Below are 25,373 nucleotides of genomic sequence, written 5' to 3'. Positions count from 1 at the left end.
CAATAATACTTTAAGGATTAATGACAGACCCAGTCAGGTCGACCTAGAGATCACGCCTCTGCCCTGGATCACAAGATTCGGTCGAGACATCTTTGTGCAAACACCATGACCATATCAACCAAAAATCTATATAGAAATCCATCTGCTTAGGCAATGGGTTGTAGTCAAAATGGCCATAGGCAGAAAAAGAACATATGTCCTACAAACTAATATATATTTCATGTGTTCAATAATATTAATACTTATTATTATTGTTTTTATTTGTACTAATGTATGACTAGTAACAAAAGCACAGTTGAAAATGGACATGAAACTGAAGTTTACAATATATGATGTGATGATGTATTATGATATGGTCATTGCATTTGTCTTATTTAGCATTCGGAGTCATGAAACCAGTCACAGCTAATTAAATTACTGACTGGTGTAATTGACACCCATAACTCTGTTTAAACCTCACAACAAAATAAACCATTAATCGTGTTTAGTTTACTGGCATCTATGACTGTTTATATACAAACGTCTTGTAGTCATTACAGAAACAGATGCATGGTTGACTATACCCATAACATAAATACTTAACCACCACTGATTATCGAGCACTAGTGACCATTACACACAAATGTGTGGCAAACACGCAATCACTCAGATGTTTTAAATAAACACAACTGAGAGTGTGATATCATTAGGACGATTAGGATTAGAACTACTGCAAAAACTTAAAAATGTATATCTTTTAATCTTAAGTCTAAGGCTTTTTTGACCAGTTCTCCAGGCAATATAGCCAGTGATGGTGACAGAAGACTAACATCACCATACACAGGGGTCTTTGGAATGTGATTCATTTTCTAATATTGTGAGAGGGGTGTGGTCCTGTGCAAAAAGCTCAGGTCACAATAAGGTGAAGTTAAGCAGTGATGGACACTAACAGTGCTCGGATGGGTGACCAGCAGCTAGACTCCAGAGTTTATAGGACTTCAGTCCCACCCCACAACGAAGCACATGACACAAGTGGTCTCAACTGAAAGTTTGTTCAAAATTGCCTCTGTTCACCCTGCAGAAAATGGGTACCTGGTTGGATAAGTCATGTGACCATAACCTCCTAGCACCACTTGGGTTATCCAAGGTCATAATATGCCTGCTTTGACTGTTAGCACAATGAGCGTTCACCTTGTAAATCGTGCTGGCATAATATAAATGCACAACTTATTATTATTATGATTCACCTTCACGTGTAACTGATTCAAGCACAACAAACACAACAAAATATTTTGTTACCAAGATCAAATAAATTTTATTCAGTCAACTTCTACAGGAGTCAGCTCCTCGGTCAGAAGAAGAAAACTCATAAAGCTCTTTGATACCCTCTTCTGCACAGCTTCAGATAATATAGCAACATCCAGTATTAAATGAGAAATGAATTAATATATGGTCACCTCAAAGAAGCCTTTATAGAAGCACTTCTGTTGAATCAAAGTCGGTATCATGGATAGTTTCCTTATGAATCAAGAAAGAAGTGACAATATGGATCCAGCAGCTTATTTTTATTTTCAGTAAGCTGACGTCATTACACCAAAATAGGCATGACTTGTTATAGCCTATGCTCACATTTTTCAACACGTAAGAATAAAGAAGCACAGTCTGCTGAATGACATGAATATTCCATTTGAGGTTATGACATACTGGGTCCATACTCAATCCTTCAAGATGGAGGTAGTTCTCATTCCTTGAATGTGATACTAAACACAATTTTGAAGAAATGTTAATTTGATGACATTTACTGAGCAATAAAATCCAAAACTTGTTTCCGTGTCACATATCCATTTATGTTATATTCTGGGTTTTACACTTAATCTTAAGACTTTTTGTACTTAAGATATATTTGTAATTTTATTTTCACACAATCTGTGCTGAAATGAAGACACCTTTTCCCCTTGTTTTAGGCATGTTAGGATTGTCAGACTTTGTAATATATTTTAAATGTTGCATTACCACTGCACATATGGCAAAACATACAACAAAGAACATCATTAGAAGGCTGATTGTATTAGCCAAACATGTGGCCAAAACTGTTTAACTAGAAAACCAAAATGTCATCACAATATAATTTTTCTGCAGCAACATCACTATGATCCTCAATGATCATCAAATGTGTAAAATTCTGTTGGCATGTTAGTCCTAACCTCTTGTTTTGGTCTCAGAATGATGTTGCATATGTCATGATGCTTTCATTAAACTGTGTATGTAGTGACATTATTCCGTAAATCTTAACATGTCTCTTGCTTCAATTGGCAACACAGCTGGTTCAAGAGTACAACCAAATTCAACACCGAATGGTCTTCAGCTTGGCACCAAATATATATACAGAAACAAACGATGCAGTCTCATACTTATACAATGCCAGAGAGGAGAACAGCACAACACGTTCTTAATGGTCCTCTTCACTACAGTTGAGGTCAACCATGACACTACTTTAGTAACATGTGGTCCTGACCCTTCTTCAGTCTCATGTGGTGAGTGCCTACGGCACTGCAATGGGCAAAGTTTTTGTCATGTAGGAGCCCTGATTGTACATGCCCCTCATCATATTGCCACTTCTCTGTTGCTCACATTCAGCACCAGTACAAACAACTTGTGTAAAAGTAGTAACAATAAAAATATGTATCTGTGGTGCAATACAATGAAGGAAGGATGCAGATGATCAGATCTGGCACACCATTGTTCAATGTGTGTACATACAGGAATATCTATCACAAGTGCCCAGCACAACCTCTCTCTCACACAACTGGGCCACTCCCAACATATCACATTCACTCTCCAAGTCAAACACCAGGCAGCAGGCCTCAAACTTCTCAAATTACGAGGCAGGCATCATTGGTTTCCTTGAATTTCACATAAACAGCAGCTGCCTCCAGTCTTAGAAACACTATCAACTGTTCAATATCCTGTCTTGAAGTGCATGCTCTCAGTCACATACAGCAATCAAGAATGAAATGGTCATCTATTTAAAGGCATATTTTGCCCCATGCTTCTGATCCAGTTTGGCATCAGGAACCAATCATGGCTTGTGTGGCCGGACGATATGTGAGCTGTAGCTCATTCTGTGTTCACAGACACACTCTGTCTCAGTCTTGCATCTCTTCAGGAATCTCATGTGGTCCAAGGATACCTGGCACAGATCTCTGGATCTTGCGCTTTTCATCCAGTGCTTGTCTGATTGCATTTTCTCTTTCTTCTAAGAACAAATCATTCATATCCTCACCAGCAAACTCCTGCAAAGGTAAAATATGTAGAATGTAACATGCCCCATTTTTGGCTGTAAATACAATACATTTGATTTGATAGTTTGGTGTGAGAACCTTAAAGTCTGTCCACATTCCAGGATGTTCTGTTTCACGAGAGATGAGATGATTAAATCTCCTAGGTCCTCTTACATGTAACAATATTTGCACTGCAACTGCTGCATGTTGAAGTATTACAGTTGTAAACAGCTTCTTGTGGCACAAATGAAAAAACTAATAAACAGTTCTTACCCTGATTTGTACCAGGAAGTCCCTCAGATGTTCTTTAAATGCTGAAAAATCTTGGTCAAAACTAAACAGACCCTCAATGAAGAGTTTGATTTGAGCTCTGAAAAAACAAACACACTTAATAAGTATGACTGAAACATTCATATCTGTTCAGATCATCAATAGCTGTCAGGAACACCATGAATGAAAGAAAGCACAATTACAATGAGAATATTGCTCAACCATAAGTCAGTTATATCATGGCAGCCAGCAGATCCATTACATTGTACTTTAAAGCTGGAAATATAAGCAAGGATCCAAACCATTCAGGAACCATGGTTCAATTTATTCATTTGAAACCAGTTTCTTTAAGCCTTTAACAAAAAACATGGGATATGGGAACTAAATTCCTGTTCCACAAAGCGATTGATCATAACTAAAATTCATGCTGCACTTACTCGTTGAGATGCGGGAAAGCAGCTTTGAGGAGGTTCAGGAGAAATTGTTGGACGTATTGAATATTCTGTGCGGCAGGCATATTTGGACTGAGGGGAAGGGTGATTTTACTGCTTTCCAGTGTACTGAACATGTAGGCAAGTATCGTTGCTTGCATGGTTAGCCCTGAAATAAAACAAACATATATTGTGTAAAGAAGCAGACATTTGAAATTAGTAGCTTTGTTTGTTATTGTGACAAGCAGGTCTGAACTGGATAATCCAATGATTAACATCATGAGTATCAATTTATGTAATTGGGCAACAGTGATATCCCATGACCAAATCTGCAAGTCTGACCACTTGAACCTGGTAGTCACCTCTTACGACAACCATGTGTTGCAGAAAGTCATTAGTAACTAAGACCTTAAAATTGGTAATGAATTGCTGAAAATAGTCTCCAAAAACAATGTTAACCAGTGGCGACACCAAACTAAGAAAGAGGGAGTTTGCTAACTCACTAACACATGAAGTGCACAAGAACACAAGATACCAACTGCCAGTTGCAACAAATATTAAAGCCAACACTGTTCTCATAAGTTGTTGTTTTAAAACTTAGTGTATATACGACAAACTGATGTACAAAGATATGACACAGAACACCTCTACTGAAGCATTACCTGCTGTATGGGAGCTGTCCGTCACAACAGAAAAGAGGTGCTGAAGGATATCTGTGAAGTAGGTCTGGTAGAAACTCTGAGCAGCACTCTTGCCCTGAGGATTCTGTGTATTGTTGTCTTCTTGGGCAATGTTTTGCAGCAACACATACAGAATGTCTAGTCCAGTGTCAGCAACATTCCTCATGGTATGTTTAAATGCCCAGATAATTGAGTCCAACACAAGCTTAAACTGAACTGGTGGGATAGCAAGGAGAGCTGAAGAGGAAGAGTTCAGTATTACAGTGCTGCTGTAGTGTAAAATGCAACTCTGATTATTATCATTTGCTCAGAGATGACAAGACTTTATGGATGAAAAACTTTGTTTTTGTGTAGATGCTTATACAGTTTTCAAGCATATCCGTGTAAGAATCTATACCAAACTATCCCCAATGTCAAGTCTGTCATCTCTATACCATCAACTTCTTGACTGCAACTCAAAGAAATCATTTACTAAGATTTTTATATCAAATTTGTCAGTTGACAGATACAAAATTTTACCATGCTACCTAATCGGAATTTCTTGGACATACCTTGGAAACAATGAGAATTTACAGCTTGCAGTAAGAGGAAGAAATTTGTTCTGTGCTCAGGGTATTCTTCAAAATCCTGCAGTAGAAGGAATGAAAGAAAGATGAAGAACAAAAATTAGAACAGGCAATGGAAAAGTACAAGCATCACATACCATCAAGGGTTAAAAATGAAGCATTTTAATTGAATGAAGCCTCTTACAGTTTGACTCGACATGAAAAGAAGTTTCACTCACCTTATTAATCATGGTAAGTGTACATTCAAAAACTGCATCAAAGATCTGTGGTATGTCCTTGGCTATGTGGTTCTGTAAAAGAAATCATATTATCAGACACTATGCTTTAGCATTGCAGAATACTCTTGAATATGTCTATTAACCAGGATTATATAATGTCAATGCTTTTCTGTTTTTTTGTGAGCAAGTAGCAGATTGGAAGGAGAGAACTGTACAGTTTCATCAAGTTCTGTGGAGGTCAGACTTGTTGATATGGAACAAACAAACACAAACACACAAATACTAATTTCAGTCAAAGTCAAACTTGTTGTCATGGAAACAACAAAAAATAATATTCACACACTGGTGTAACTCCCCAAAGACACATTTAGGGCTCATTGTGAACATAGTGACCATGACTATTAAGTTTGATAAAGCTAAAGTTTGGGAGATCTGTTCCAAACAAGATGACATCATCAAAGCCACAGTTTAAGTCATGTTACCATGGAAATGACAAAATATAAAGCTAACATTCGCATCTAGAGATAATGCTTGATATGTAGACCAAGCTTGATGAAACTAGCATGCATAGTTTAGGAGATCTGCTTCAGACAAGATGACATTCTCAGTCACAACCAGAGTCATGTTTCCATGGAAACCGCAAAAAATAAAATTCATATCTGGCTCTAATCCCAAAAGGGCACATCTAGGGATCATGACTGACATATGTACGATGTTTGATGAAGCTAGCATGTACAGTTTGGAAGATCTGTTCAGGACAAGATGACATCTTCATCAGTCTAGTCACAGCCTAAGTCATCGTTCCATAAAAATCACAACAAATAATATTAGGCACATCTAAGGATCAACCTGGACATGTGTACCAAGTTTGGTTAAACTAACACAAATGGTTTAGGAGATATGCTTCAGACAAATTATGGCAGATGCACGACTGGAACTTGTTTCTATATCACCCTAAACTTCATTGATGCGGGGGATAATGATTGAAAGTAACCTGAGACTAGTCATATTAGAGCCTAAAAAATATACAGGGAATGGCAAGAATGCACATTTAGCTTACATGGTGATGATGATGATGATGATGATGATGATGATGATAATGCCGATGCCGAGACATAACCTCATAACAAATGTGAATGATTGCTTTATCAAAAGTCATAGCTGTTCCACTTGAACTCATTTCTAACGCAAACACAAACATGGCTTTAGTGGAATCAGGTGACATACCTCTAATCTATTTACAATGGTTGCCATGGTACTGAGGACCTCTGGTTCACGAGCTGCAGGAACATTCCTCTGGTAGTCGAGTAAAACAGCATCAAGCAATGGTGGGATAAAGTTTTCTGCTACCTGTTAAGACAAACAATGAACTAATACAGTAAGATGAAAAAATCTCAAGTGTAAAATGTGAAGGACATTGGTAGCCTGAAAAACACTGCTCATATATGAACCTCACAACCAAAATAGAACTGTGTTGATCAGGGTTAGAAATGAATTTCATTAACTCATGCTTGTCCAACAAGGTGACTGAGGGGATTGTGGGGGGCCATCAGGCTAGGTGACCTGGTTGACATATGCCACATGCCATCATATCCAAATTGCACAGATGCCGTTGATCACTCCACTATTTACAGTCTCCCATATAGCTGGAATATTGCAGAGTTCGGTGAAAAAAAACCTCGTTCTTCACAACCAAAAAAGCAGCACCAAAATCACCAAGTATGCTGTTTTTCAAGACAACATAGCTTGGAATCATTCATTAGTTTTATCAGCATGAGAGTCAACAATGATTGAAGCAGATACAAGATTCAAGAGCTGATTAACTCAGAAATGTTCTGAAAGCCAGTAAATGTGAACTTTTTGCTTAAGAGGCTGACAAACATAGGTGAATTCTAAAAGATTATTGTCTATGCTTACCATTTGTGGGTCATTGGAGCGACTGACCCAGCCTGAGATTAATTTGAGTGTTTCCTTCTTCACTGTCCTCATACTGCGAATAAGGGGCTGTTTTGTAACACTCTCCCCATTTGTGGCAATAGCACTACTGATGTTCTCGCTCATCACTTTGTACACATTCAGCATATCCAAGTAGATACGACCCAGCTACAACATAAACAAGCATACAAGTGCGTATTTAAACCAAAAACAGAAGCAAGGACTATTGATTTTCTAACTTTCCTTTCACAAGCAACTGCATTATGGGATACTTCATAAACACAAAACCTACCTGGACAACATATGGATGCCCCAATGCCTTGCATGCTCTAACATTAGTTTTGAGGATGTTTCCCAGCTGCTTCACTGCATCAGGATCCTTGAGAACTTCAACATTCTGAAAAAATAGATGATCATGATAATAAATAATATCAGCTTGTCTTGTGGATGAATACAATGGGTGTTTTTGAAATTCAAAAGAAAAGTACATCCTTAAGAATGAACTGCTAACTGCAGTTCAAGTAATGTCGTACTTTACACAGGGTAAGAATGCTTTTGCTTAGCACTTATTTACATTAAAGCAAGTATCCTCAGAACTTAGAAAACACAATACCTCTGTTGTTAACTTTATCACATTTGTTCTTTAACCATCTAATTCTTTCAGCCATCTCAGAGGTAAAGATAATGTGAACAGAGGACTTAGGACTGACAAAGCAGCACATTAAAACTTATATCTGGTAATAATGGGCCAAATGGTGTGGCCCCAAAACATACCTGGGTCGCCTGATTGATGATTCCATCCCACACTTGGTTGGGTAGGAGACTGTATCTTTCAATGAGGTGCTCCTGAGACACCTGGTCAGTCTGTGCACTGATCATTAGACCAACTGCCTCATAGAATGTATGTACCTGCATACAGCAGAATGTATGGTCAAAATCCCATACCATGTAGCACCAGTAGAATTAATGAAAACACCCCCCAAAAAAACTGATATCTCAAATTCTCCTTATTACTTTACTTCTGAAATAGTTTTGAGGGTGTGTATATGAAAACGTATCTATCTGTTCATATATGTTACATATAAGAGATTGTATTCACAGTGATGTAATTAGTGGTGCTCCAATGATTGAAATTACTGCTTGCTTTGTCAATATACTGGTTCTGATGGGAGTATTTTCTGTCATCCCACAATGTGTTCATTAGTGCATCAGTCTAATACAAGTGCAACAGCATAATGCATAAGTTTCTCTTTGCCTTGACATGCTGTAAGTATTTTTTTTAGAACCACAGCTTATAACTCTTCAAACGGAGAGTTACCCCATTCAGAACAAAAACCTTGCCCACAATGTCATCATGTGTTTGGGACAAACTGACCTGTTGAGGCTGTAGATCACAGATGATGGTGTTGATTCCATTTAGTATTTCTTCAATGAAAGGCATTACCTCCCCAACTTGCACTTGTACAAAGTGACGCCTGCATTTCTGGGCAATTTTGATGAATGTATCACAAGCCATATCCTGTACTCCATCATGAGTTTCTGTAATTACATCACGAGTCAGATTACAAAACTTGGTGAAGCAAGAAAGGGAGAGGGCATCTTCCATATTTTAAGGCATGTATAGTATTGATACAGCAAGTAATAACGAAGATGAGAACTGCTGAGAGGGTGTAGTCTCTATTCACCTACAGCTCTATTCGCCAACAAAAACAAAGCTAATTAGGATGAAAATCTGCACCTTACTCTTGTAATGAAACTGACTGACCAGGGCTTTAGTGATCTTGATTGACTGTTGATATAAGAATATTTAGTGGAGTAGGGAGATAAGTATATCCTAAATGAATTCCATTATTTACTTAGATGAAAAGCACTGGCAAATAAACATTCGCCTTTTAGTAGTGATTATTTTTAGAATTGGCCCAACATGTCAAAATATAAGCAACTTCGTTTTCACGTTTTTATTTCCAAGAAATACATGTTAGCTTGGTCGCTGTGTGCAAAGGCAGTAATTTTAGATGATTTGTAGTATTTTTGTTTATCTCACTTTTGACCTGTAAAAGTGGTTTAACTTCTTTTCTGCTCATAGTGTAAATATTCTACTTTACTATTAGGCAGACAATGTTTAGAGGGTTGTTATTTTTCCCTTTAAAACCAAATAATATATTTTCAAATATTAATTCAATTTGTCCTTTGCTAATATCCTGAGCTGTGAGGACAATTCGGTCCACACTCCCTTTACAAAACTACACTCAAACAGTAGATGCCATACAAACTCTCACGCCTGTTTACAAAATGTGCACAATGGTGACTAATTCCAATCTTGTGTAAATTCGTATCAGTTGTTAAATATTCTGAGTAAACTTGAAATTTACACTCTGTGTACATCTATTGGGTATTAAATGTATATATCCCAATCACTCTGTAGAAATTGTCTTCTGAATATTTTTTTCCATGAAGACATTAAAGATTACATATACTCTAGGGGGTGCATATGCATAAATCACTTACTGACATAGTTATAAATGAAACCCTGTCATTAAAACTGCTCATTTCAATCTTTAATTACCTTAAATCGACCTTTTTGACAACAGTGCACAATTCTCAAACGCAAACGAAATTTCAATCAATCAGAGCGGCTCGTCTCCGTGACTTAATAGTAGGTATAGATATGAAGGGTCTGTGCAGAATTCATCTACATTTCAGCGGGTAAACTATTTTGTCTACAGGTTTGTACAAACCTGAAATCACGACAACTGTTGTGAAAACTGAAAGCTCTATGTTCTCACAATCTACTATCATTTAGTTTTGTCTCCTGCTTTGCCCAGTTTCCGAGTTACAACCCTTGTTTTCATAGACTATTTTGTCAAAATCACTTGGTGTCCCCAGGTTGTAATCCATGTTGAAACGAAGCCCACGCCACCATAAGACTAACACCAAAATGTTCCATGGAAAAACAAAAAAAATATAAATTCTAAAAATCAGTAAACAGCAAAAGGCACAACCATAGGCTGAGATTACTATATCTATCAAGTTTGGTCTAAAAATATTGAACGGTTTCTGAGTTATGCTCCGGAAACAAAATCATTACGGACAGACGGACAGGCGGACAAGGCATTGACCATAACTCCCCGCATTACAGGCCTGGGGGATAATTACTTTCTACTGGTAGTAAAATATGTATTTCACTGATGGACAATAGGATTTTACATGACACTGCCTATAACATAACAATTTCACTTTTGGAAGCGAGGCGGGAGTTGCTATAATATTACTTACGATAATATTGTCACTTTGACCACAACCTCGCTTCCGAGGAAGAAAGCATTATATTCATGTAAAATCCTTTTAGTCAGCAATGTGTAGTAAAAGCAGTCTTGACTTTATAAAGTTGATGAAACTTGAAGTCCATTTTCTATCCTGAAAGCGTGGTAGGGTCGAACCATCTGATTTAGTATATACCACGAGCTTCCACAACGCTCACTTCGCACACATAAAACAACCAATTTAAGCACAAACTACAGCGTCCGGTGGAAAGTTGTGCATAGCGACAGCATCACCCCATTCCAAGCAGCAATTGACGGGAACACAACAATTCGGCATGTCTTTGGTGAAAAATGGTGCTCCGCTTATGACTAACCAGAGGTCTTTCATATGCAGTGGTAAAAAGAGTACCAAAAAATTGAGTTTTTTCCTTCTTTAAATTAATTTTAATGTCAATAAAGTCATTTTACATTTCTGTATACCACTTTTCCTTCTTTCAAATAGAAGAGTCCAGTTTCAGATATCGGTGACGAATGTTTATTATTGTTTATTTTGTGGTCAAAAGAGTCAACAGACCATGAAGTGTTATTTTAAGAATGTAGGCGAACAGAGAACAACCTGCTGAGAATGCCAGGAACTGCTTCTTGTCAAGGACATAGGTAAACCTATGTATTAGAATTAACTAATTAATTAACAGTATTAATTATACCTTCACTACTTCAACATTTAGCAGAAGTAAGATTGCAGGTATCAATGTTATACTGAACAGTAATACATGTAATTTAGCTATTAATAGTATTATTCTATGGGCAAATGAAACTATAAACATTCTGCCTTTCTTCAACAGAATCAAGACTTCACTGAAGACACTTACCATGCATGAATTCAAAGAGCTTGTTGACAACAGTCTTGAGGAACCTCCAATGTGCTCTGAGAAAGCGTGGGTACTGCCCAACCACATACATGATGTTGGAGGCAACTATCGCTTTATTATCCTTGCCCCGCTTCTGTTCACACAAACCTAACAAATCCTGGAAAGAAAATCTCAGGGTTTTCATTTGAGGCAAATATGTACAAATAGTATCTAACTTTTCCATTTTAATCTAATGATGATCCGTTTTGTCACAAAATTTACATCTGTTAACTAAGGCTGTTATAATACATTCGCATATTCGGTGAATCTAACCATAGCCTTTCATTAATTCAATTCGTTATTCATGGTCACCAGAATCGAATATGAATAAATATTTACAATTTTTTAACTGAGCATGGAAACTGGGAAAAGTAAAATTAACAAAAATCTGCAAACAGCAAAGGTATCACTTTGGGATCTGCTTCATATATCTGCCAAAAACATTGAACAGTTTTTGAGTTCTGCTTCGGAAACGAAGCCTAGCCCTCAATTTTGAGACTAGGTCCGAATAGTTTCCATGGAACCCAAGAAAATAATAAATCACAAAAACTGTAAATAGCAAAAGGCACCACTTTAAGTTCTGATTGAGATGTCTACCATGTTTTACGGAAAAATATTGAACGGTTTTTGAGTTCTGCTCTGGAAACGAAGCCCACCCCACCAATAGACTAACACCAAAATGTTCCATGGAAAAACAAAAAATAAACAAAAATGCCAAAACTCTGTAAATAGCAAAAGGCACAACTATAGGTTGAGATCATTATATCTTTCAGGTTTGGTCTAAAAATATTGAACCGTTTCTGAGTAATGTTTCGGAAACAAAATGATTACGGACGGACGAGGCGTTGACTATATCTCCCCGCATTACATGCCGGGGAGATAAAAATAAAAACGCCAAAACGCTGTAAACAGCAAAAGGCACAACTATAGGTTGAGATTATTATATCTAACAATTTTGGTCCAAAAATATTGAATGGTTTCTGAGTTATGCTCCGGAAACAAAATGATTGCGGACAGACGGACGAGGCGTTGACTATAGCCCCCTGCATTACATGCCGGGGGATTAAGATACTTCAACAACTTTGAACACATTTGAGTTGACTCCCATCCACAAGTACACAGACAAAGAATAATAAATCACTTACTTTGATTACAGTGACTAGGAATCTCTTTTCATCATCTTCATGCATAGCCCCACTGATGGATCCAATTGCCCAACATAACTGTAACACAACAGTGTAATACAAGGGTCATCACAGTGAACTTAGAGTGTGTTTCAGTTGTTGCATCTGTAGTGATATAAAGAAGATATTATGAACAACAACCTTCAAAGATGCATGTCATGCATGTATTTTCATTTTTATGTTAGTTGGTCATAACATAGTTCATTATACACTCTTAACACAAAAAAGTAACTGGTATTCCCAAAAATAATTTGTTACATCTGCCAGTATGTTATTTGTGAGTTTATTCTGAACACAGTCTACAATATTTGATAATCTTGTACAAATAAGCCCCCTCTTTGCCAATTCTTACCGTGTTGAGATTTTTCCATGACCACTCTGTACCATTTACTTGATTGTGCAGTTTCTCTGTCATGATATTTTCTGTATCTGTGTAGTCCAAATGTGTGAGGTATACTGAAAAAATGTCAACCATTTCATGTTTAGAATTATGTGGAACATTTTCAAATATGCTACAAATGAAATCCCAAGACATGGTCTTGTTTACTGCTTAAGTTGCTGCTTAACTGCTTACTCATCGTGCTTATAATTCAGTCTTACCTAGTGTTTCTCTCATGTTCTTGTACAGGTTGATTGAGTCTGTATCCTTCATGAACTCTCGCACCACTTCTCCCTGCTCATTCTCTACCACTAACACTTCCTCTGGCTTAGCCATCCGGGATATCATCACCAAACGAACCTGGAGATAATAGGTTTGCACAAATCAGCCCTACTTTGAGGGGGAAGCTCTGTCCTGTCTGCAAAGGACTGGTTATGGTGTGCATCCAATCAGATATCATCATGAAATAGTTTTTATTTTAGTTTTGCTAACAATAGGTTAACCATAATTTTAGTATTGGAATTTACTGTAATAAAGTTTCATGAATTGCATAAGATGCTGCATGCATTTTATCATCATAAATGTTACAAAAGTAATCCACACCTTTGGGATGACCATTTGGCTTAAAAGTGTTTCCTCATGTTAATGACTTGATTGTACTTACCTCTGACAACACTGGATTATACAGTTGCCTTCTTACAGGCATTTCGGTATGAGTTTTGCCAATGATTAATGGTGATGTGCTAGCAGAGAAAGGGGATTCTCGATACAACTCTGCTGCCAATGAGTTCCAGTACTCCAGACAAATCTTGAAGATTTCCACCTCCTCCACTTCAGATATCCGTATCAAATAATGAAGAGACTGGAAACACACAGGTTAGATGTTACCAACTGAATCATTTACCTTCCACCCATAGGGCTGTACAAACAAGACAAAGTATTTAAAAAATCATATGATGCAGGTGAAGAGCTAACAAGTGATTATGTCACCTACCTCCATAAGAAGCTGATGCAATTCTGGTTTCTTTTCCACTAACTGAGCATGCTCTTTGAGGTATGTACACAGAAAGAGACTCAGATTCTGGATAAAGTTCTGCTCATCATCAGTGCCTCGTTGGTAGGCATCTCGGATGTTTGTTTCAACAGGAAGCATCTAAACAAAGTCAGCTAGCTATGACAAGAAATTCATTCTGACAGACTGATGGTAAACATTCTCTTGAATCTCCTCTAATGGTTAATTCCAAGAGACCATTTGAAGAAGACACTGTGTACCTGATTCCCATACGTTAATATACTTGAAATTCATAAATATATTTGCTTAAATGTAAGTACTAAGATCAATTATATTCATAACATGACTATGTTGCATGGAATAGTATACTGACTTAAGTCTTTTTGTAACAGTTGCACATTTTATAGGCAAAAGTAAATGCAAGATATATTTGACTAAGCAACAGGATTTTGCTAAGGTTCTCTAAACATTATCTTAAATAGCAACACTACAATTGCTACATTCCATGTTTGTGATACATTCCTACATTTCTTATTGGTTGTTAGGGTGCAGGGCCTCATGCACAATTAAACGCATGATCATTTGACTGGTAAAATGTACAAATGACCTATATTTGAAATGCTACCTGGTCACAAAGTCCAGCTGTATAAAATGCCAGCAGAAACACTATACATTAAATTACCACTACATACATAGTACATGACTGTTAAACAACATACACATTCTCTTTCTCTTATTCAAGAAATTACTGAACACTCTTCCAACTATATGTGGATGTCCCGTAAATAACAGCAAGAACCAGAAACATAAACCTCTAGTGACATCGCACTATTGTCTAGCAAGGTTCTACTTTTACCAAGCAAACCTATACAGGCAGTTCCATGGGAATTTCCCAAGAAATCTTGTGGATTTTCTACAGAACTGCCCACATCACTGATATTTTTTGAGGAATAGCCATTGACTTTGAATTTTTACTTGTTTTGAAGTTTTGAGATTGCCAGTATGAACAATGTGTTCCTCACAAGACAGGTAGTGTAGACAGTACACATGCAATGCAAGGTGTTGGTTGCCAGTCGGATCCCCCTTGATTTTAACAGTAAATACCAAATATTATAATTATATTTAAAATACATCTTCAGTCAGTTCCTAAGTTGGATCAAAACTTCAGTGTCGGTTTTGATCCTTAGCTGTAATCAAAACTGATCCGAGGTTTCTGTCCTTTCCAAACCAGTACCACCAGAGTATAATGACAGTATTAACAGTACAAATTCACCAGTGCTAACCAGGAATTTGAGCACGGGCAACAGCTGTATGAAACATTAAAGTGCACACACTAGAACATGAATTACCTGTTTCAGTTGATTCATAGCGAGGGTAAAGAGCTGCTGAAACTGCTCATCATAGATCTGAGCAACCTGTACCCCAGCTGTAAATGAAAAACAAGGAGAATGGATTTCAATGCATCCAAACAAGCATACCTATTTCAGTTCCTAAATAACAAACCAATATTGGTCAATGAATCATAGCCTGTTTTCTTTCATCTTGCTATAATACAATGTCAAAGAAGTGAAATCTCTATATCTTAGGTCAAAACTAGTCCCTCTGGATTTTTACAGTCTCAAACAAATGGACTGGTGGATGTGCCTATCCCTGCACAGTAAAGAAATCTAAACTGGAGTCATTTTTTGTTCTGGAATAATCATTTATCAGATTACATTATTCACAATCAGTACATACCGATTTCTGTTAAGCACTTCATTGTTACATTCCGGAACATAGGCACATTTAAGAACTGAAATACGAAGGAAATCATGTGCTTCAATCTAATAACATTTTCTTAACATGTCAAGACTGAAGCCAATCCCACTGTTAAGCTGTTTTCTCTACTTCTTTTGAGATACCTTCACAAATCTACAATGGTAGCAATTAAAAGACACATTACAAATTGTCCTGAACTGGTAACAACACTAATGGTAGTACTTTAATCTCTGGTATTACGGAAATAAACGTTTAGAAATTATAGCTTTGTTGCTGCAGTATTAACAATTATGTTTAGCTCACTGGCTCACAATTTATCAGATTTTCAAAGGAAACTACCGGCAAATGCCAACATCTGAAGAACATTCCGCTAGGCCACTTCAAAACTCGGCCCCGGTGAAAGTCACTGAAGTAAACATAGAAATTCTAAACAAAATAGAAGGATGTTGTTTCCCCAGAAATACAGTATAACAGCATTTTTATGTGACACATTCACCCTGTAGAAACCTTTAATACAAGTGCTAGTTAAAGATACCCTGTTTCACCAAAGAGAAGAATATCGGTGAAGTATACAAAGTAGTAAACATAAAATACAAAACACGCCCAAATATGAGTGTCTCGGTTTTTCTACTTTGATGCTTTGAGGCTACCATAGGCAGCTGCCACAAAAATTAGGCAACAATTACTCTGATCAGATACTACAAGTTGTATGCAACGTATTTATGTTAACTATATTACAAATGTACGACTTACATTTAAACAATATGGTGTCTGCCTCAACTGAATTTTTAAAATCAGTGAAACATATTCTGAAAAGCTTAAATTTGCATTAAAATGGTTAATCAACTTGATGGTGTGCGAGTTATACTTAAGTGTGCAAATATTGCAATGTTAAAAATATTCTAAATAGAACAGAGAAGGTCATTAAAATACATGTGCACCTACAATGGTTAAAAAATCCTTTTGCCCGACGCCTGGGACAAGTCAGTTTTCATTTTGAGCAATCAAATAATGGTATCTTACTTTTCCATGGACTACTAGATAGTTTCCACTTATGGTTTCCAACTGCAAATAAACTTGGATTTCATTTCATATCTGCTCATAATGTAGCTATTACATTTCACAATAATAGTAATTTAGAGCTATCATTCTTTGAAATGTATCACTCTTCAATAAATAGTCCAGTAAACATTAACATCAAACATTGTGTCATTAAATCAAGGCTAGTGGAAAATTAGTCAGGACAAGTTACTTTCTTGAAGTCACTTGCCCTGTGGCAAGTCACTTTAAAAAAATTGAACCTCTAACCTAGTGATATCAAAAACAACTAATCAAACTGTGATTCTTCAAAGGCATTAAGAAGTTGGTGTGGTAAAACAGGACAAATCTTATGGATAACCTCTTAAATTTTTTTTCTCATGACGTTTCGGGGCTGGCTTTAACCCCATCATCAGGTTGAACTTAACAGTAAAGCAGCCTTCACACAACAAACTAAAGTTTGAGAACCCATTTTATGACACAATATGTGATGTTATGTTTACTGGACTATTTATCGAAAAGTGATAATTTCACTCTCTAACAGCTCTACTCTATTATTTTTGCGAACTCTCTGTTCCGGGCCTAGATTTTCGAAGCTCTCTTAGCGCTAACAGATGGTCTTAAGTTAATGTTAATGTTTGGCACTTACGACTATCTTAGTGCTAAGAGAACTTTGAAAATCTACACCCAGTTGATGGGGTTAGAACAAGCCCCGAATTCAAGAGGTTGTTATGCATAAGATTTGTCCTGTATAACTAATCAAACTGTTTTTCAAGTGCGCACACTGCATTGAATGTATCATATTATGACGTCATATTTATTGTTAGCGATCCAGCTTCTAAGGGGAGAGTTTGGAGGTTTCTGTGGCAGCAGGTAATATATTCTACAGTTGTAACCCTCCTTGGTGACACAAAAACTTTTCAAAGAGTCATTGACCAATGAAAGTACTGTATTTTACATAAAAGAAAGATATTGGCTTTTATCACTGTTACTGCATCTGCAGAAAATACAGAGTATGAAGAAGCATTTCAGAAAAAGATTGTTTACATACTTTCTTGTAATTGTTATTTCAAGTATTCAAATTTGAATGCTGAAGGTAAATGCTGGGCTTGCTTTCAAAGCACACTGACATGGTGTAACAGACAGCAAGATTTGGTATATTCCTGTATGACATATTTTAATCACTAGTTTAGAAATGATTTAAAGTGCAGAGTAAATATACAAAAATATTCCATAAATCCGTACTACTACTAGTACTAGGAATAAGCACCAAAAAGTCTCCAGCATGCTTTTTAAAAACATAATGCTGATGTCAGCTGTCATGAAGATGAATAGTGTTCTATTTCCTCTATTTTAAAATTATATTTTTCATTAGATTAGAGCTATTCCAAAGTAGACAAAAAAGCGAAAATAAAATCACAATATAAACATTGAAGTGAAGAGCAAATTGATATTTTAACATGTCCTTATTAGAAAACACTCTTGCAGTGAGTCTCAACAGGTATGAACAGGTTTCAACTGCTCTTCTCCTGTTCAACAAACTCAGAAAGTCAGATCAAGGATTTTTCCAGCTGTTTCAGGTATTGATATTTGACATGTTGATGGCAAATGTCAGTAAAAAACCCTAATTTCAGATTACCTCACGTTTCATTCAATAATATCAATTTGCTAACATTTCAGTTCTGCAATATGAATTATAATTCAGCAACAGGATAAAAATGGAGGAAAGAATTTTAGGCTGATTCTGCATGGAATGAATATATTCTTAAAAACCCCAAAATGAGAAATTCAAATACCAAAGGAGAAAACTTCAAGCTCCCCAAGGACAACTAATTTTGAAAAATGATAAAATTGAAGTCTGTGATTTACTAACAATCAAGAGTTTTAGACTCACTTAAAGCATGCACTATATGTTATCTGTATATATATGGCTACATTGAAAATGAATTTCTCCACCATCTTGGGGAACCAACTGCAGTCTTTATAAACAGGACTTATACGAGGATCATGAATCAAATTACTAAAAACAATGCAAATATTGTGCATATGGACAGCTGCGTTTGGGTGTGAAGTTAATCAAGAACTTATCAATTTTTACTCATTTTCACCATTTACTGAACTCATGACAATAATATGTTCAACGTCATAACTTTTGTTTCTACAATACATCAGTTCATGTGTAAACAGTACCTTGAAAGGGAATGGTGTTTTCTGCAAAATCTAGTTTAGAACAGTTGACTGAAGTGGCTATATTTACACTACTGAGTCTAAACTTTTGATGGGTAGTATATCTTGGTATTCTGTAGATTATCTTTCTCAACTTTCTGATCATTCACTCAGTACATATTAAATATTATAATTCACATTGCATCTACTACATCTTTCCAAGTTGGGTAATTTTGACATGTCAACATGCAGCATCTTGCTATCTTATTCCAAAAAGATCTTTAAAAAAATCAGAGTACTGATAAATGACCAAGAGACAGTCATCCATACACACTCAAAAAGGAAAGATCTAACCATTGTGGTCATTGGTTATTCCTTAAAAGAGCATATTCCATGCTGCAGGCTCAAGCATCCACATTCAAATATACAACACTTCCCACTTATTGACACAATATTTGGTTTTCAGCATTGTGAAAGTGAACTAATTAACACATGGCTGGCAAATGACATCCATGACAAAAACCAAACAAATAAAACTAAAATGTATTTCTACTTATCAAGGATGCTTTACTTGTGCTCAGACACTTTGAAGCAGTTATACATAGATAAGGGGCGTAAGAACAAGAAAAAAGAACGAACTTCTTTTCTCCCTTCAAAGTTCATCTTTTCTGGATACATGTGTAACAATACAGAAATTCATGACTACGATATGTCTTGTGATATCTTCAATGATGCAATTCGATTCCATGCACATCACACACCATATGCTATCTTTGGTTATTTTCTTAAAAAAATATTTTTTATGTCGAGTAACAGTGTGAATTTTCACATAACCATCAATTTCTAGTAAAAATAAACAACTTTAAGATCAACAATATTTATAACAATACCTAAAAAAGTACTGATATATTTTTCATCCAATAAAATACCATTATTAATCATATGATATATCATTACAGCTCAAGTTCTGGATAAAAGCGGGAATATAAATTTGAAATCATAGTGATGCAACGAGAGATTATTCAAAGACATACCATGCATTCAAAGAAAAGATTAATTCCTATCCAAGTAAACCCACTTTGTGACTGGTTAATGAGTTATATGTTTCAGATACAAAATTCTATCAACTTCTTAGTTCCCAGAGCTGAGGTGTCAAAGAGGATGCAGACAACAAATACCACAGACGAAAGACAATGACAATAATTAGATCCATCATCCACCAGTGACTGGATACATAAGCAAGATATCTGTAGGGGTTCAAATACAAACCTTATAAATTAAAGTTGTGATCAGTTTTGTCTCAAATATGTATCCCAATGGAATCCAGTTGAGGAACCGAAGTAACGTTTCTAAAGTGGAACCTACAAGTGGTGCATTTTGGGAGTTGTCCTGCAAAGCAACATCAGAATTATCAGATGACCATACTTTCAAATTGACAAATAACAAGCACATCAAGTAAATACAACAAGTAAATTAACAATTAACAAGTAAATATAAGTACATCATTTCTGAATCCAGCATGCTGCCAAGTGCTTTGCAAAATCTGATTCGACCATATTCTCTTTAGTTGTCATGCAATTACAGTTACAAAGTAATAGATGCGAAGCTATTGGAATGCACAAAAAGAACAGTCATTTTTACATGTTCATGTACCAAGATAAGATACAGATATTGTACTTACCATAACAAATTGACAGAGTTGGAAGATCTGTGAGAATTCACTGCACATGGTATCTTTTAAGTGTTTAGCTTTGGCCTGTGTCATTTGCCCACTTGAGAAGTCAAACACTTCCTCACTGAAGCAAAGAAACATAAACTTGTTAAGATGGCAACAAATAATTGAAAATTTTAATGAACATCTTCATATCATTGAAAATTTTAAATTTATCAACAAATAAAAAAGAACAATAAAAAAGTTAATGGTAAAATAACCTTGGAAATAGTTTCTCTTCACTTACCTTAATAATTTCAATATGGTCATGTTGTTCTGACAAAGAGATTCATTTGTCTTACTTGCACCAACAATATCACTGATAAATGATGGCCAGTTACGCGGCCATTCATATTTGAGAATCTGAAATGACAAAAAACGTGGTAAGTAAATATATCTATTTTTTATTATATCATGAAACCTATGCATTTCACTGAGCCTGGTATCAGGAACCTTTTCTCAAAAACTATCTGGACTCACTCAGGGTCACGGACATATTTGATCGAACGCGTCTTTACATAGCACTAAATGCATGAAGTATCAGTGTACAAAGCATGGTTCAAAATTCAAATTTGTGTTGTTTCAGTGTATCACAACAAGTCAGGACCCCAGAAGTAAAATGACAAGAAATCCATCATAGAAGATAACTTAATTTGCTGCACTTACATGACAAATCACCTGCCATTAATCAAAAATTCTAAATCATTCATTTAATGTAAGTAAATACTAAAAACCAACATTATCAAATCATGTCCCTTCACTCTGATCCACTACCATTCTCCATGAAGACATGATAAACACTATTTATTTGTTGGGTAAATTTTGGAACAACTTATCACTACCATCCATGTCCATGTTTTTGAATGGCAAGAGTGAGAAGCCAAAGTGGAAGTGAACAAAAATAAACAGGCACATACAAATAGAAATTACACATTCTTAACCAATATTCTCAGTGCCATAAAAGGTGACTATGCTTGTCGTAAGAGGCGACTAACGGGATCGGGTGGTCAGACTAGCTGACTTGGTTGACACATGTCATCAGTTCCCCATTGCGCAGATCGATGCTCATGTTGTTGATCACTGGATTGTCTGGTCCAGACTCGATTATTTACAGACCGTCGCCATATAGCTGGAATATTGCTAATTGCGACGTAAAACTAAACTCACTCACTCACTCCCAATATTCTCAGTACTAAGTAAGTATAACTGTACTAAATATTAGATACTCTCTTGTTTTTGAGCACCATGGTACCTATGCTTGGAAAATAATGTATTATTGTACACTTGTGTGTTCAGTGTATATGTTTAGTTAAGGTTTTCTTTAGGTCAGAACATGAAGGTAAAAGAATTAAGCATGCTTGCCATAAAAGGCGACTAAGCTTGTCATAAGAGGCAACTAAAGGGATCGGGTGGTCAGGCTCGCTGACTTGATTGACGCATGTCATCGGTTCCCAATTGCGCAGATCGATGCTCATGTTGTTGATCACTGGACTGTCTGGTCCAGACGCGATTATTTACAGACCGCCGCCATATAGCTGGAATATTGCTGAGTGTGGCGTAAAACTAAACTCACTCACTCAAAAGAATTAAGCCTAATTACCTGGACTAGAATCATGTTAAGCTTTCCAAGGTAGACCTTTTCCCTCTCCAAAGATGAGCTCTCTGATGAAGTTTTAATAATAAGTCCAACAATATACTTCTTGATGCCTGAAAAGGAAGTGTGCACTTACTTACAAAGAGAACTTAATCTATCAACACAACCTTATTACAAAAGAATATATCAATAAAATGCAAAAAGAAACTCACTGCTTTTTCAATGTTACAAATATGCCATGCAGAAGCAATGTACAAACCTTCACATTGTGGACGTGGTAGGACCTTCCACCTAGTTTTGATAACATTCTCCAGAATTTGAAGAGCATAGTATTTAGTCTGTTGGTTGCTGGAAAACTCCAAAATTGTGTCCACCCTTGTCCAGGCATCTGGATGCTCTTTCAGCTCTGTAAGAACCTTCTGGGCCATCTGCTGTTGCTTTAAAAAAATTACTGTAACAATCAGTTCTGTACACAACCCAATAGTGGCCATGACCAACTTATTTGCATCAGAATTGTAACACCTTGCTAATAATATTGGGCCCTAATTGGAGGACCACTAAAATCATAACTATACTTCTGGCTTTTTGTCATAAACCCCATATGGATAAAAGATAATAAATGTGAATAACATGGGTTGGTAGGCTATTTTTCAAAATCCCTTTAACTGCTGAAAACTCCTGCACTTTGAGCCGTGCTTGATACATTTTCACTTGTTCTCCCTGCAGAATAAAGCCCTCCCTCTCCTTGCTTTCATAACTTTAGAAAACACCTTTCTGGTTATATGCCTTGACATGACTTCCAGGACTCAATACACAGCTAAATTTTAGAAGGGGAACTGGATCTGCTATTATCAGCTTAAGGGCGAGAAATGTTTAGTTGGTGATGGAGCTACAGAGGCGAATTGAACCAAGAAAATACAATTCTCATCATTATATGGCAACATAATAATTGGGATATCATATGATATGTAAATCACTCTTGCTAAAAAACCCAACCCACTGCACACTGGGAATTTGAACACATAATCATACTTATTCTTAACTTTCATTCTAAAATATTACTGCCCACTGGAATGTGACTGTCCCTTTTAAGTAGTATCTAGTAGTACAAATGTGTACTACATCTTTACAGACTGTCGACATAAAGCTTTAAATATTGCTAAGTGTGCTAAATAACAAACCAACAAACTTTACCACTGACATTAAAACTATTGAACTGACCAATCTGCAACTTCAAAGGTAACATGGATGGCCAATCCAAACACATTGTAGTTTGATACAAAATCATAAAACACAAAATGAAATATACTAAGGTGCAGAACTAAAATTTTGACAAATACTGACAGGTTTGTGTGTGAAAGAAAATAGTATGTTTATACAATTAGAATCAACAATACCATTGTGACATTGTATGATCTTAACTGCAGAGTAAAAATGCTAGGTTACAAATCTATTAAAACCAATTGAAGAGGAATCTGTATCTACCTGGGGACCATCCCCTGCATACATGCAGGCAACAACATTGTCAAGCAGCTGTATGTCGAGCTTCTGATTGAAGTCGAGCAACTTGCTTGCCTGTTCAGTCAAGGTGCTCATGACCATCTGGACAGACTTAGTTACATCGACTCTCACTAAATCCTGGATACCCAATTAAGGGGGGAAACGGTGAATTGCCCTGCAAAAAAATGTAATACATTGAGAAGAAGAGTTGCGGTTGTAAAGTAGTAATTTAACCAAGAATGAAAACTGTTTTCAACAAAGACAAACGTGTCTTAATAATCACAGAAAGACCACTTGCAAAAATGAATGCAGATTCACAGTGATTGCTAGTAAGTGTGACCAGCTGGTGACATCACCGTTATTTTGCTTTTACTTAGTGTGGTTGCTTGAAATATACTGTGTTTAACAACACTGTGATAACAGTATGTTTTGCGAATAACTTGGCCACAGATCAAGTGGTGTGTTTACACTCCACAACAGACAGCGTTTGGTAGCATGATGTGCCTATAGTAGATACTACCACAATGACCTTAAGTTAATGAGCGAAAAACATACAAATAAGCAAGCACTGACGAGTTCCCAGCCCAGAGGATATTTATTACTGCTGAAGTGCAGTGTTCTGTCTGTAACATGACTGATATCTGACCCAAAACTCAAACATGTCCTTTCGATCCGTTATGTTTATCGTATTTCTTATGCAACCACAGCACTGTTACCACAAAAATCGAGACAAACCACCAGTTTTAGTAACTTTGACTTGATAGTGTCGTAACATTAGCTAACCCAAAACACTGGCTGAATATAACAATGAACACGGGTGAAATGGCTTTCTCCGGAACAGCTGACTTATCACCACCACATGGAATTTGCGTACAAATAGCTACAACACATATCAATCGAAAATGCCTATTTTGCAAAATTCTGCTGCTATTTTTCTCGACATAATTTAAACATTCACGTCAACAAGAAACTCTCGTGGTAAGCAATCGTCATACAAAAAGGGCGCGTAATGCATTGAGATCACATGACATACAATCGTGGTTGCCTATGACTTTGAATCCCACTTCCGTTGTTTACATGTTTTAAAATGGCGGCCTCCATGCCGGCGTGTAGACAATTTTCACAGCGTTACTCTTACCTTTCAGCACTCACATTAACCCCGAACTAAAGTCCTTTGCCAATATCATTCGTGGTATATACCTTATTAGTTTGGCGAACCCGTACCAGGCTTCTGTGCTATGAAAACTCCCAAAGTTGTAAACCGGTTGAAACTGGTAGATGTTCACCATATCCGCTTTTACTCGTGTCTTTCCGTATAGCTTGAACTTTTACATATTATTGAAAATATGGATATGAGGAATGTAATATATATTTTTGTGTACACATATAATAAATAATACACATTTCCATCTGAAACTAAGGCCTGAAAAAACATCACGATAAACGTATTATTTCTTCGGGTTATTCCGTAATTCTGAAACAATGTAAAGTTTATTC

General features: G+C 36.4%; 1 protein-coding gene across 2 annotated transcripts; it reads right to left on the bottom strand.

Moving 5' to 3' along the window:
* Positions 1–1,269: 1,269 nt before the first annotated feature.
* On the bottom strand, positions 1,270–25,175 carry LOC137295428 (exportin-1-like). 2 transcript variants are annotated; one of them, XM_067826792.1, is made up of 26 exons: positions 25,077–25,175; positions 23,862–24,051; positions 22,636–22,813; positions 22,383–22,489; positions 21,030–21,145; positions 20,753–20,867; positions 20,341–20,460; positions 15,847–15,901; positions 15,459–15,535; positions 14,092–14,250; positions 13,762–13,959; positions 13,319–13,457; positions 13,071–13,174; positions 12,680–12,757; positions 11,496–11,652; positions 8,736–8,899; positions 8,135–8,269; positions 7,653–7,757; positions 7,343–7,528; positions 6,653–6,775; positions 5,426–5,497; positions 5,193–5,268; positions 4,624–4,878; positions 3,968–4,130; positions 3,534–3,630; positions 1,270–3,272 (listed from the first exon to the last, which is right to left on the bottom strand). In XM_067826792.1, the coding sequence occupies exons 2-26, from the start codon at positions 23,976–23,978 to the stop codon at positions 3,126–3,128; spliced, it is 3,243 nt and encodes a 1,080-aa protein (XP_067682893.1). In that variant the 5' UTR covers positions 23,979–24,051; positions 25,077–25,175; the 3' UTR covers positions 1,270–3,125. The 2 variants fall into 2 exon arrangements, with proteins under 2 accessions (XP_067682893.1, XP_067682894.1); XM_067826793.1 differs by having other exon boundaries at positions 25,015–25,139.
* Between the last annotated feature and the right edge of the window lie 198 nt (positions 25,176–25,373).

The sequence above is a fragment of the Haliotis asinina genome, chromosome 8, assembly GCF_037392515.1.
Source record: "Haliotis asinina isolate JCU_RB_2024 chromosome 8, JCU_Hal_asi_v2, whole genome shotgun sequence".
Taxonomy (NCBI): domain Eukaryota; kingdom Metazoa; phylum Mollusca; class Gastropoda; order Lepetellida; family Haliotidae; genus Haliotis; species Haliotis asinina.
This window is presented reverse-complemented; position numbering and strand designations above follow the sequence as displayed.

Excerpts from the sequence above, each read along its gene's own strand:
- LOC137295428 (XM_067826792.1), bottom strand. The coding sequence starts at position 23,978 with ATGGTCATGAGCACCTTGACTGAACAGGCAAGCAAGTTGCTCGACTTC. Across the intron at positions 22,814-23,861 it reads ATGCAGGGGATGGTCCCCAG|CAACAGCAGATGGCCCAGAA; the intron begins GTAGATACAGAT and ends ATTTTTTTAAAG. Across the intron at positions 6,776-7,342 it reads GCTCCAATGACCCACAAATG|GTAGCAGAAAACTTTATCCC; the intron begins GTAAGCATAGAC and ends TTGTCTTAACAG.